General features: G+C 35.0%; 1 protein-coding gene across 1 annotated transcript in view; it reads right to left on the reverse strand.

The window, feature by feature from the left end:
* Nucleotides 1–2,376: 2,376 nt before the first annotated feature.
* The window catches only part of LOC119608865, a 48,754-nt gene continuing 37,678 nt past the window's right edge, over nt 2,377–13,452 (reverse strand). The window contains exons 3-4 of the mRNA XM_037963423.1: nt 5,209–7,627; nt 2,377–5,139 (exon numbers count right to left, since the gene is read on the reverse strand). Coding sequence (XP_037819351.1) covers nt 3,070–5,139; nt 5,209–7,614 — 4,476 coding nt within the window. The 5' untranslated portion in view covers nt 7,615–7,627 and the 3' untranslated portion in view covers nt 2,377–3,069. The remainder of the gene's footprint in view (nt 5,140–5,208; nt 7,628–13,452) is intronic.

A 13,452-nucleotide genomic window follows, 5' to 3' on the forward strand; every position in this document is an offset into this window, starting at 1 on the left:
AGAATTGAGCTAGGTCAAATATTTCCTAAAAATTTCAGCACAAAAATTTTAAACCAAATATTCAACGAAATTTCATTTCACATCAAGATTTTTCTAATATGTGAGGTTCTCCTCTTGGCTAGCAAAATTTTTCAATAGTCAAGACAAGCACCCCCAATGTGGATAAAATTTTGGAAAATTTTTAGATGACGTACAATTTTGTAGTAAAATAGGTCTGAAATTTTGTTCGGAATTTTTTTTTCTTGAAATATTGGTCTCAGGTCCCCTATGAGTTATTATTCGGACTTAGCTTAAGTACTAATATTGAATATAACATTTTTGAAGCTTTAAGCCTCAAGACCCCGATATAATACCTAAAATTGCATAAAATAAAAAAATTTCGGAAATTTTGATGAAATATTGGTCCCAGGTCCATTCTGAGTCCATTTTTGGATTCAGCATGGGATTTTACCAGAAAATAAAATAAAATCTGAAATTTTGATGAATGTTGGACCTAGGACCCATACTACAGCAAAATTTCAAATTTATTTTTTGTTTGCTTTAATCTCGAAAACTACTGGCCGAATCTGGCTGGAAACCCACCTTTCTGGTAAATTTCCACGCTGTATCCGAAAATGGACTCAGATTGGTCCTATGACCATTGTTTCATCAAAATTCTCGAAATTTTTTTATTTTAAACAATTTGTACTATTATTTCGGGATCTTAAGGCTGAGGAAAACTGAAATTTTGTCATTTAAGACTAAAATCTATGATGAATCCGAAAATGCTTTCAGAATTGAGCTAGGTCAAATATTTCCTAAAAATTTCAGCACAAACATTTTGAACCAAATATTCCACGAAATTTCATTTCACATCAAGATTTTTCTAATATGTAAGGTTCGCGTCTTGGCTAGCAAATTTTGCAATAGTCAAGACAAGCACCCCCAATGTGGATAAAATTTTGGAAAATTTTTAGATGACATACAATTTTGTAGTAAAGTCGGTCTGAAATTTTGTTCGGAATTTTTTTTTTGAAATATTGGTCTCAGGTCCCCTATGAGTTATTTTTCGGATTCAGCTTAAGTACTAATATTGAATATAAAATTTTTGCAGCTCTAGGCCTCAAGTTCCCAATATAATACCTAAAATTGCATAAAATAAAAAAATTTCGGAAATTTTGATGAAATATTGGTCCCAGGTCCATTCTGAGTCCATTTTTGGATTCAGCATGGGATTTTACCAGAAAGGTGAGTTTGCAGCCAGATTCGGCCAGATTAAAAATAAAATTGGTCCGACCGACACTTCAAAATAGTAATTATGTCGAAAATCAATTAAATATTTTCTCCAACTAATAGGTGAACAGAACTGAGTATAAAGTGGATTTTCTAATACAAATTTTCTTAAAAACACTATATCTCCTTAAATATTAGAAATATTTGAACGAAATAACTTTTAGTGGCCAGATTTGAAATTTGTCTTTCTAGTGCATACAAGATTCTACTACCATTTCCACGCCCTTTTTAGTATTATCAGTGTTTTATTATTGTAACAATGTTCTTTTAAACAGCATAGCTCCTAAACGGTATGTGATGTTTTAACAAGACAACTTGCTTTAAACAGCGCCAAAGTTCGACTTTCTAATGGTTGACAAAATTTCCGCCTACAGACACACCTAGTATCTCATTTGCAAAGTTATATGTTTAAGACGCTCCTGATAAAAGCAGAAGTAATATTTTCATCATAATAGGGTGTTAAAACAATACCAACACGCCAAATTTCAGCTTGGTATCACTTTTAATCTCTGAGATATGTTAAAAAGAAAACTAGTCCACATCGGCATGTCAAAATTGCAAGTTGTTTTGAAAATCAATTAAAAAATTTCTCCATCTAATAGATAAACAGAACTGATAAGAAAATATCTTAAGAACATGACTAAACGACTAGAGATTATTGAACGAAATAACCTTTGGTGGCTAGATATGAAATGTATCTTTTTAGTAAATATAAGATTTTACTCCCACTGCCACGCCCTTTCTAGCATTATCAGTATTTTATTATAAAAACGTTTGAAGAACTACAATTAATAAACATTTTGGAGGTTTTGTTTCTACGAGTGAATTAAGCAATTCAAACCCTTTATGTGTGCCAAATTCTATACCTGTAGTTCTTCGGATTCTGAACTTATATAGCAATGAAGTTAAATGTGTGAGTTTTTGTATTGTAAACAATGTACTTTTAAACAGCATAGCTCCGGATTGTGATATTTTAATAAAGCATTTAACAGAGCCGAAGTTCGACTTCCCCTCCTTTGTAACTTTATACATTCTAAACCACTAATCAAGGGCCACAATAAAACCACTGCTATTAGGAAGATATAAGTGAAATGAATTATTTAAATATAGATTATAGTAAATGTTTTATTTTATTGTACGTGTTTTATTAAATACATACATAAATTTAATAAATACATATTTAATATTATAATTTCCATTTTTGTTCATATATAAAAGTTAAAAAAGATGGTTGTTTACATACATACATTATTAAAGATTTTTATAATTAAATAATAATTGTGAATTAAACTATTGTTCGTAATGAAATTTGTGATATTTGTTAATATTTCTTTCTTCTGATCGTTTTATTTTAATACTTAATTACAAAATTGTAAAGTATAACTTGTAATAACTAGGTTTAATGTTTATCAGGGAATGAAAGAATTTTTACTTTTGTTTAGGGACAAAGTTCAACAAATCGCTAGTCTAATAAGAAACTACCAAGTTGTTGTATTTAATAACAAAATTTCGAATTAGACTCGCAAGAGTTGCTACTTTTGGTTTTAATTAAGTTTTCAAGTTTTATAGAAAACATCGGGGGATCTTTGTTTGTAGAAGAATGGTTTAAGAATGCTGCTGCTTAAAATAATAAAAATAAATTAAAAATAATTGTGTAACTTTAAATAAATTCCTAAAATTAGAAAAGTACAAAAGAAAACTCAATTTATAATAAATTAAATAAATTAAAGCAAAAACTAAAAATAAAGATTAGAATTCGAAAAGTCCAGCCTAAATTAAGGTTAAAAATGGTAAAATTTATATTTTCAAACTACGTGGACCCATGCGTGGTATACTTCTTGGACCGCTCATCATGGCTTTGGTTGGTTCTTGGCGAGCTTGTGTAGGTTCTACGGGCTCATCAGCTTCAACAGCATCTTCTTCATCATCACCGAAGAGTAAAGCCGCTAAACTGGTCTCAAATTTTGATTTCGTTCTTTTTGTGGGTTTTACAGTGGTGGAGGGTTTGTCGCTCGACTGTAATTTTACATTTTCTTCAGTTTTCTCAATATCGGTTGAGGGTTTAGCGGTAGTGCTGGTAGTTGATGAAGTCGAAGAACTGGCTTTAAGTTCATCGGCTAACTGTTGCAATTTCTGTGGGGGTTCCATACGACTGGCCAAAGCCAAAGGCATATTGTTTGTTTCATGTTGTTGCAACTGTTCTTGTTCCTCTTGTTCATTATCTAGTTTATAGCCTGGAGGATAGATTGGTTTGAAACCGCCTTGTAATTCGGGTTGGAATTTGTCCAATTCAAAAGATTTTGTAGCAGATTCTACACCTTCATCGGCCTTGTTGTCACCATTGGCAACATCTGATCTGTCAATATTGTTCTTTTCATACAAATCTTTGTCCGTGGAAGAGGGCAAAACATTCCAGCCATTTGTGGGAGTACTGGTAACAGAATCTAAACTAACACTTGGATAAAATGGTGCCATGAAGTTCTTTTCGTAATTTTGGGCTCTTAAGTCAAAATCGTGGCCATTTAAAGCTTGTTCGGTTTGTGTGTCAGGTCGTATTTCTTTAATTACGGGAGTAGCTAAATTAATGTTGGAGTACATGGTGTGTTGTTGTTGCTGCTGTTGATGGGCTGGTCCCTGATGACGACTGGATTCAGTAGGTGTGTAGGCAATAGCTATGGGAGCTTCTGTGGCCGAGCCGTAGGCACCATTTCTGATTTTAGGAGCAATAACAACACCTGGTACTCTAGGGGCCGAATTCAATTCGCTATATGACGGATCTGGCTTTTCTATGGGATATGGGAAGGAATCTTTGCCCTGTTGAGCTTTGTTGTGCTGTTGCAATGATAGAGGTTTCTTATTTTTCAACACAGGTTCTTGCTGATGGTCTCTGATTATAGAGAAGGGTGTGTTTTGATATTCACTACCAGTGGGTGGTTCCATGTGAGCTACAGCAGGTAAGGCGTGTTGAGTTTCAGCACCTTCTAAGCTTTCAGATTTTTTGCCTCCTTTAATGGGATAAACCACATATAAACCATTTTGATTATCCTGAGCACCATCCTCTGCTTCATCGTTGTCTAGACTGGGAACTTGAATTTCCCCATCGCCGCTATCATCACTGGGTAAGGATACGGCCTTCTTTTGGGATTGTAACATTTGCAAAGTCACCACTGGTTCTAATTTAGCTTCACTAAATAAGTTGCTGTCCTTTGTGGGGGCCACTGGTTGAGGTGGATCATTTATAACTAAATCTTCTTCTTCAAAGGCGGGCAATTTTTCTAAAGCTGGGGCTAGAGCATGTCTTTCAACGTTAACTGATTCAGCTGTTCTTAAATTATGGGGCAGAGGCCTTCTAACATGCATGCCAGGTCTGTCTAAATATTGTGGCCCAGCTCCTCCATAGGGTGGTAATCTATATACACGTCTGTTGGCCATTTCATTGGGAGATGGTGGACCACCTGCTGGATAATCTGCCATTCTAGTTAAAGGATATCTTTTGGGTTGACCTCCCAAGGGTTGACGTCTGTGTGAGAATTGGGGATTTCCATTAATGGGTCCTCTTTTTGGTTGTTGTGGTCCAGTAACTCTGATATTTCCGGGTTCTTGATTGAAATTAGCTTGCTGGGGATGTCCATTGGAAATTTTAGCATTAGGACGGAATTGAGGCAGAATATTGGGTAGATGGCGATCAGGATTGGGACGTGTAATGCCTGGTATGGGCTTGCGGGTATATTCATTGTAGGCAAACTGAGGACCTCCATGAGGACGGTTTGGTTTCTGCAATTCATGATCGGAGCTAATGCTGTTAGGTAGTGGAGGTGGCACCATGTGTTGAGCAGGGGTATTTGGTTCATTTGCAGGAGGGAAGGTCTGTGGGGAGATTTTTTAAAGAATATTTTTTTAATATTTGATATTATGCATTAAATTTCAATTACTCACCAATTTTTGTTGATGTTGACTCATGGTCAATACTTCATGTTTTTGGATTTGTACACCATCAGCATTGGAGTTGGGAGTGTTGTGATAAATATTGTCATTCTGTTGAGGTTTGGCTTCCTCTTGTTTGGGAAAGACAATTTGATTGGAATTTTGTATTTGCTGCAAGCTTAAGGGTTGAGCATGACCATTTACTTGAGGACCGGCTGGAGGTCCATTGGCAACTGGCAATGAGGGTACTTCGACAGATTGTTCTTCATTGGCTGGGAAACGTATGTTTGTAGACACCAAAAGCTCTTTAGTGTCTTGCTGTGAACCCAAAGTTATGGAGCTATCGCCATTTTCTTGGGGATTAACCGACTGCACTGAACCAATGGGATTTGATGATGGTAGAGGTTGGTTTTGCAGCGGTGGTGGAGTAAGTGTTAAAGGTTTTTGGTGAGAGGGCTTATTGGGTTTATTTCTAATGTTGCCAATCAAAGGTAACTGCTGATAGGGAGATGGAGGAGCAGGAGGTAGTTCTTGATAGTTGTTACCAGGTGGCAAAGGTCTTTGTAACTCGGGTCTTTTAGGTTGTTCTGGATTAGAAGCGAAATTGCCATTTTGATGGAAGTTGGAAATGGGACTTTGACTTGGCATTTCTTGATAGGGTGTGGGAGCACTGGGCACAGATTGCCTATTAATGCCGCTTATATCTTCACTAATAACTGTACCATACTGAACGGGATGATCTTTGGAGAATAAGGGTTCTTTTTCAACAGAACCGAAAGCATTTTGACCCACCTGCTGTTGGCTGCCCAAAACAAAGGAAGCTGAATTTTGTCCAGGCGATATAACAACATTGTTGATGGCACCAGGAGCTGGTCTGTATTGCATAATATTTGGTTGTTGCACTTGATAAGAAACATATTCATTGCTGAAATTTTCCTGGCTGCCGGAAATGACAGAGGGTTGTTGTGATGGTTGTTGTTGTTGTTGAGGTGGTTGTAGTGATTGCATATGCTGCTTCTGTTGGGGATTTAGAGGAATAGCAGTTGTTCCAATGGTAGGTTTGTTGGCCTGTGGTTGTAAAGATGCTTCATTGTTATGCATGGCAAATGGTGAGGGCTTAGAGGGATCTAAGGGTTCCATTAAGTTGCCCTGAGCATCTAGACCTTGATGCATGGGATTATTGGCTGCCACAGCTGACTCTTCCTCAGCTAAACTATTGAAAATATCAGCCAAAGTCATGGATGGTTTCTGTTCGATTTTATTTTCAGTATTTTTTTGACCCAAGGTATGGTAAACGTCAGCTGGTTCCAAATTCGGTATGCGGGTACTGCTGGGGAAAGGACTGAATGGTGGAGGTGCCGAAGGATCTTCAGTAAAGACAACGGGTTGTAAGGTGGTGGGATATGTATTCTTGGTAGTTGATGGAAGGGTGGGTTGTTGAGTACTTAAAGTAGTGCTAGTAGTTGGCCTAGGAATTGCAGTGGTATTCAAAGGTCCTTGTTCTGGGTAACGCATAGATGTAGAAGTAGTTTGGGGAGGTGTGGGTGTATACTTTTTACTGGGCACAAACTTCTTGCGTGTTGTAGAAGTTTTTGGAGCAACAGTTGAGGTTGTTTGAGTAGGTTTGCGAGTAGAAGTTGTGTATTTTTGGGAATTGCTGCTGGATTGTACTGATATTGAAGTTGCCACTAGCGGAGTTTTGGTAGTCGTAGTAGTCGAAGTACTAGTGGTGCTTGTAGTCGTTGAGGTGGAGCTTGATGTGGAAGTAGTAGATGTCGATGAAGAGGTCGAGCTGGAAGTTGAAGCTGTTGTTGGTTGCTTAGTTGTAGTGGTCGATGTTGTAGAAGTAGTGGTACTGGATGTACTAGTTAATGCTGGTGTAGTGGGGGCCACTGGTGTCAATTTTGTAGTGGGCACTGTGTAATAATTAGCCGTATGATAATTAGGAGCCGATGTGGCTTGTACAACTTGTGTGGGCTTTTTGTTTGTTATATAGTTTTTATTACTGCCCTGATATTTCAGATTCGCATAGGAACTTGAAACCAAGGGGTAAACAAACTTCGATGATGAATACTTCACCGGCAAATTGAGAAAATCATGAATGTTGGGCGATGACGATGTTATAATGGCCTTCTCATTGGGATCGATAACTTCATTGACGGTTGAATCTATACCAGCAGGTTTCTTGATATTAAAATCTAATTGACCCGACACAGGATCTTTAGCAGCGTAATACGGTTTACCATTGTTGAAAATTTGATTGGGTAATACATAGCTAGTGGATATAACTTCTTCTTCCTCCGAAGATCCATCGGCATCACGAGCTTCCACAGGAAGCTGTGCAGAGGACAGTACCGCAGCAGTACAACACAAGCATAAAGTAAAGGCTATGGAAAGCCTTAATACAAACTTAAACATTTTGTTAGAGTGTCTAAAAATAAACAAAACAATAAAAAATTTAAATAAATTTAATAAAACTTTTAAATAAATTTGACTTTAAAAAAATATCGCAACTATTCCTGCTAAATGTAATTGTATAAGTTACATTAAAAAATTTCACTTTTTTGTTAATTTACTGCTCTAACCAGTGACCATTTCTTTGAACACTCATTAGGCAACATTTGGAAAACAAGTGGAACTGTTAGTTAAAAGAAATTAAAAAAAGAAACACAAAAACTAGTAGCCATTATCAAGTGTGGAAATACACTCCCATATACTAATGAATATTTAATGTTGAGTTAATTATAATTAAAAAAATATATATTATTATGTTTTTATTAAAAACATAAAATGAAATTCTAAGATTTGAAAATATGAATTCCTAATGCAGAAATACCTTAACAGCCTTTTTTTTATTTTTAAATTTTCTCAGGAATTGTGTATTTCATCATAATGCAATGTGACAAATTATGATTTTATTCGCTTAAAGTTGTATTTTTCCAACTAAAACTGAAGTTAAAGAAGATATCGAAATAATACACTTGTTATATTTGTTATATTGAATGTATAGTGAAAAGTAAATTGTTTCGCAGCATGTGCTTCTCAGGAAAAATAGCAACAGAGTTTTTGACCATTTCCAGTAGTAAGTTAAATATTTCTTATCATAACTTATGGAGACCTAATCTTGATTTAATTTATCAGATTTTCGATTGAAAACTTAATTTTCGGAAAAAATCGGCATGTGATTTGATGATGGCGATATAATATAGTAACAAAACATTAAAAACTTTAGAATTTTGGAAATATTTACAAATTCTAGTGCTGATAACTGAAACCGTTTTTTATGTGTGTCGACATGCTTGATATTAGAAAAGATTCAGAAACTAACATTACTTTCAGAAAAAGAAATTATGCAGAATTATGTTTTCAAAAGGCCTCTTAAAAATTTGTGACTTAAGTCTATTGTTAACCTGTGCCGAATCTTATATACCCTTCACCATGTATTTAATAAATATCAATTTCATAAAATTTATATTTATTTCATTTTCCCGACTATATCATTATTATAGCAATAACAAAACAAAATGAACAACAACAGCGTTAAACGAAAAAAACACACAAAAAACAAAATACACAAGGCAGTAAAACCAACAGCATCCAAACATACGAAACTGAATACACCAAGAAACAAAAACAATATACACAACGCAATGAAACAGAAGACAATGAAACACACAGGCATCCAAACATACGAAAAGAAATTCTCAAAAAAAAAACAAAAACAAAATACACAACGCAATGAAACCAACAGACATCCAAACATACGAAACTGAATACACCAAGAAACAAAAACAATATACACAAGGCAATGAAGCACACAGCCATCCAAACATATGAAACGGAATACCCAATGAATAAGCAGTGTTGTTGTTGTTGCTTACATCAAAGCATGAAAAAAATTGTCTTTTTTATGAAATTTTCAGAGGTTGTCTCGGATTTTTGCTCATATCTCCGGTATTTATGGACCGATTTTGCTGATTAAATAGCGATCTTCTCGAAAGCATGTCTAACAGAATTATTGAAGATTCGGATCTCGCCGACATCTGGAGTCCTCTAAAAACTGATTTCAACAAACACACAGACGGACAGACAGACAGACAGACGGACATAGCTTAATCAACTCCGCTACCTATAAGGATCCAGAATATATATACTTCATGGGGTCGGAAAATTATATTATAGAAATTACAAACGGAATGACAAACTTATATATACCCTTCTCACGAAGGTGAAGGGTATAAAAAAGAGGACTTCTTGGACAGGACGATATCAGACACTCCGACAGAGTTGTATATTACATCTAGGTATTGATCGGAAAGGAAATATATAAAACCAGAAAACTATATCGATGTTGGGCTCTGTCTGGGAGACCCATAGGCTCGAAATGGAGACTTAGTCCATGTGTTACAGGACATATAATCTATGCATACTGGACATATTATACGTTTATACCCAAACAATAGACGTGTCGATCGCATATAAGAAACATTCATTCTGGGGAACTGTGAGACAATAGTCCCAGATATGAATTCGAGGGCCAACCTACTAACATTAGAGTAAACTGGAAGACAAAAGATAAAATAACGGGAACCTGACAGTCTCTTTGACAGTCTCAGCATCAGTTGAATGTTTCGAAATATAAATAAGGTGCTTAATCTCTAGCTACCATATCTTGGAATAGACGATTATAGCGACATATAAGGCAATTGTCCGCTCTCTTTTCAATTATAATGGATTCTACTTAGTGATTTCCAAATCGCAACCAAATCATGCCATGAGAACGAATGTGGAATGTCTATATGAGGAATTACAACAACACAACATCCTGAAGGATATATCTGCTGTTATGGAATGGATATTGCGCCAACAGAGGTTAGCATATCCTCCTACAGCCATCAGCTGAAAAGTTTAAATCTAAGACCGTGCTAGAATGTAGGAGAACCATAACTGAACACTGTTTCAGAGGTAAGGTCTGCATTTTAATATCAAGGGTACCAGGCCACTCGGGAATAATCGGCAATGAAAGGGCAAACTTGGACTAACAGATTCCGACGAATGTAAAACAGAATGTGTTTCGTTGTCATTGCCAGGATTTCGTCGAAATTAGATACACAAATCTTGGGAGCGAGACTACTCCGTACATGCGAGTATTACTCAAAGAAATAGTACTGGACCAAAACTAATTCAAATATATGGGAAAAACATACTCCATTTAACATTATGATATCCTTGGTGAGAACCACGTAATCCATCCATGTATTACATCAGAATAATCCCAAAACTACTCCCTTGCTAAAATTGTGGGAGTACCAGGCCACTCGGGAATATTCGGCAATGAAAGGGCAAAATTGGACTAACAGATTCCGACGAATGCAAAACAGAATGTGTTTCTTTGTCATTGCCAGGATTTCGTCGAAATTAGATATAAAAATCTTGGGAGCGAGACTACTCCGCACATGCGTGAAAAGAGTATTACTCAAAGAAATAGCACTGGACCAAAACTAATTCAAATATATGGGAAAACATACTCTATTTAACATTATGATGTCCTTGGTGAGAACCACTTAATCCATCCATGCATTACATCAGAATAATACCAAAACTACTCCGTTGCTAAAATTGTGGGAGTAAATGATCCTCCACTTTTTTTTAAAGAAATAATCATGATCCATGCCGGATCATTTTTCTCAATAATGTTTACAGGGGTGTTGTTTTAGAATTACCTAAATGGATCAAGTACATTCCTGATTGGAAAATTCTAAGGAACTAAATCCAGAAAACGGAATTTCTAAACATTAAACGATAATTTATTTAATAGATAGGGATAGTGATATTGTTTTCGGATTGAGTATAAGATATATGAAACTTATACCATAATTTCTTTTGGAAATGGTGTTGTATCAGTTCAACATATGGTTTTGTTATGTTTTAATTTTGTTTTCATTTTTATCTGCAACTATTATGACTGCATTAAGACTTATCATCTATCGGAGAAGAAAAATAAAAGTGTTATAAAAAATAACTTGTATGGTCAAGACGAGGTGGACTAACTGACTGACTGTAGCGATTTTATTGTCTTACAATAATCACAGATACATTTAAAGCAGAACGATCAACAATTGTACAAGCAGTTTAGCCAGCTTTCCTTTATTATTCAATCAATGTTTTTTATTCGTTCGTTCGTTCGTTCATTCATTTATTTATTATTGTTTACTATACTTTGTTTATATAGCTGATTAAAATCAAAACAAAAATAATAATAATAAATAAAAATGTTTAATGTGTTAATTTTCTACGTAATTTATGTTTAATTTTGTTGTAGTTTCTTGAAATCTCTTTCACACATCAATTTAAGTTAATAATACTTGTAATTAATTGTTAAATTTGGTTTAATTTTGGGTTTTGTTAAGGTTATATAATATTTATTTTTTTTTTTAGATTTATTCAATTTTAATTTAAGACTTTCTATAATTTATTTAAATATTTAGCTGCAGGTTATCTTGAATCTCTGCAATTTTTTTTAATTATAATTATGTAGTTATGGTTTCAGTTTGCCAATTTAGCCATAATATTAGTTGTTGTTTTATAACATGAATATAAATGATATCTTTAGTTATAAGTTATAAACCCTTAAGGGTTTCAAATATTAAGATTTCAGATGATCATATTACAAGAGTTTAAAAATTTTATTCTTGTAAAATAATATTTTCCTAATTTAGTTATTAGCTATTTAAATTATTCATCAACGACCCATATATCCGCGTTCATGATTGTGGTTCGCCAACATTGGTTTTTGACCGTTCCTTCGAGGTTATGATACCTGACAGGAACAAATGGGCCAATCAAACATTGTGACAGCAAAGTGCTGATCAAGTTTGGTTTACTGACGTGTTTAAACACTTAGATGGTGATACTGGAGCGGGCATTTGTGGTTCTAACTTCCAGAAGGCATTCTCCATGCGGAAATCTACGACATCTTCATATGTGCTAGAGAGTGCATGATAAAGGGTCTGAGAATTTACATAATGTCAGACGTTCAAGGCCTTACTCTCGTAGCGTTCAAGGCCTTACTCTCGTATGAAGTTAGGTCGGTTGTTGTAATGGACTATGTGACATCATTGAATGAACTGGGTAAATGTAACAAATTAACACTATGTTGGATACCCAGTGATGAAGGTCATTCTGGCAATGAACGGGCTGATTGCTTAGCAAATAGAGGCACTCATCGTCCACTTATCTGCCCTGAACCATTCTAGTTTGCGAACCACTGGGAAGCTACAACAGTCCTTAGGCAGACAAAGCGCTTAATTACGCTATCAAGAAGTTGCTATCGCTTAACAAAAGCAATTTTAGAATACTAACGGGACACTGAGGTCCTAGATATCATCAATTCAATATCTGAACACATATTGTGCAATTGTCCAAAACTAAGGAATCTTCGAGAGAGAATCTTAGGTACTACATCACTAGCCTCGAAGAATATTTTCAACCTCTCACCAATCAAACCCTTTATTTTCACATGTAAATTAAACCTATTATGGTGAACCCACGGGCTGCACAAAAGATTGTTAGGACGCTCTCTAATGTAATCTAGTTATTAGATATTTCAAGTCAAGTGATCCAACTTTTGATGTCGTAGTAGTTTAGACACAAAAGCTAGATGGCTGATTGAACAAATAACTGAGCCAACCCCCTGTATAAGGTTCCCTTCAGAAAATGTCTTTAAAGCGACGACATTTGATATGATCAAGATTTTTGGGAATAACAATCTCTGGTATCCTTCAGCTATAGCTTATAACTGACTTAAAAATATAAGTATAACGATGAAATTCGGCACAAAATTGTTTTAAAGGAACTAAAAACCTCTCTAGCAAATTTTCCATTCGTTCCTCAATTATAAGGTTTCTAGCGTCTATATAACCCCACTGGAGGAAAAACAATTTATTCTCAATTAATCGTTTATTCATAAACAAGTTGTCATCCGTAATAGAGTTTAAACTGTGATACTTTATAGTGGCGAATACGGGCCATATTTGACTTGGGCTCCGATATAAGTAAAGTATCTTTTAGAAAATGTCATAAATGATCGATAAAACCTCCTAAAATGTTAATTAATTTTTTTCTGAATTCTGAAATTTAAAATATTGAGAATATTAATGAATTTTAAACTTTGTATACTTAGGTTATTTCATGAAGTTTTTGGCTGCCTAGCATGAGCACAAATTATAACAAAATAACTGAAATAGAAAAGAAATT

The sequence above is a fragment of the Lucilia sericata genome, unplaced genomic scaffold (genome assembly GCF_015586225.1).
Source record: "Lucilia sericata isolate MDLA Ls3-8-SP2 unplaced genomic scaffold, ASM1558622v1 Contig000891F_arrow, whole genome shotgun sequence".
In the NCBI taxonomy this organism is placed as follows: domain Eukaryota; kingdom Metazoa; phylum Arthropoda; class Insecta; order Diptera; family Calliphoridae; genus Lucilia; species Lucilia sericata.